The following is a 446-nucleotide window of genomic DNA, read 5'->3' on the forward strand; positions in this document are numbered from 1 at the left end:
GATATCAGTTACTATTGATTCTGTAAATTCGAAAAGATACTAGAAAGATACCGAAAAAGATTTTTAAAAAAGGAGATAAGGATAACAAATGAAATACAAAAGGCGTGTTTGACAATTTGCGATTAGAATATGGTGCATTATTACCTCCTTTTTAAGAGGAAAGGCACAAAAAAGAAAACGAAAACAAGAATAAAATACGTAATAAGTTATATCCGTGTTTTGGAAGAGACTTGAACAAGTTCGGAGATTGACTTACTAATCAGGACCTAATGATGAACCTTCTTGTCTCCAAAGTTCCCGGATGTTGTCTGCGCTCGCCGTTGGGACGTGCAAGACCCTTTTGAAAAATTGGCGGGAAAATGATGATTATTAGCAGCTTTCTTGCTCTGTTTTTCATTTTATGAAATTTGATCAAAGCGTTCAAGTATCCATATGCATGCACGACA

General features: G+C 35.2%; 1 protein-coding gene across 1 annotated transcript in view; it reads right to left on the bottom strand.

The window, feature by feature from the left end:
* LOC119587775 (MAM and LDL-receptor class A domain-containing protein 1-like) overlaps positions 1 to 446 on the bottom strand; it is a gene marked incomplete in the record, with an annotated part of 15,935 nt that overhangs the window by 9,825 nt on the left and 5,664 nt on the right. Inside the window, 1 exon segment of the mRNA XM_037936466.1 lies at positions 257 to 337. Within this exon segment, the coding sequence (XP_037792394.1) occupies positions 257 to 337 (81 nt within the window).

This window comes from Penaeus monodon, chromosome 23 (genome assembly GCF_015228065.2).
Source record: "Penaeus monodon isolate SGIC_2016 chromosome 23, NSTDA_Pmon_1, whole genome shotgun sequence".
Classification (NCBI taxonomy): Eukaryota; Metazoa; Arthropoda; class Malacostraca; order Decapoda; family Penaeidae; genus Penaeus; species Penaeus monodon.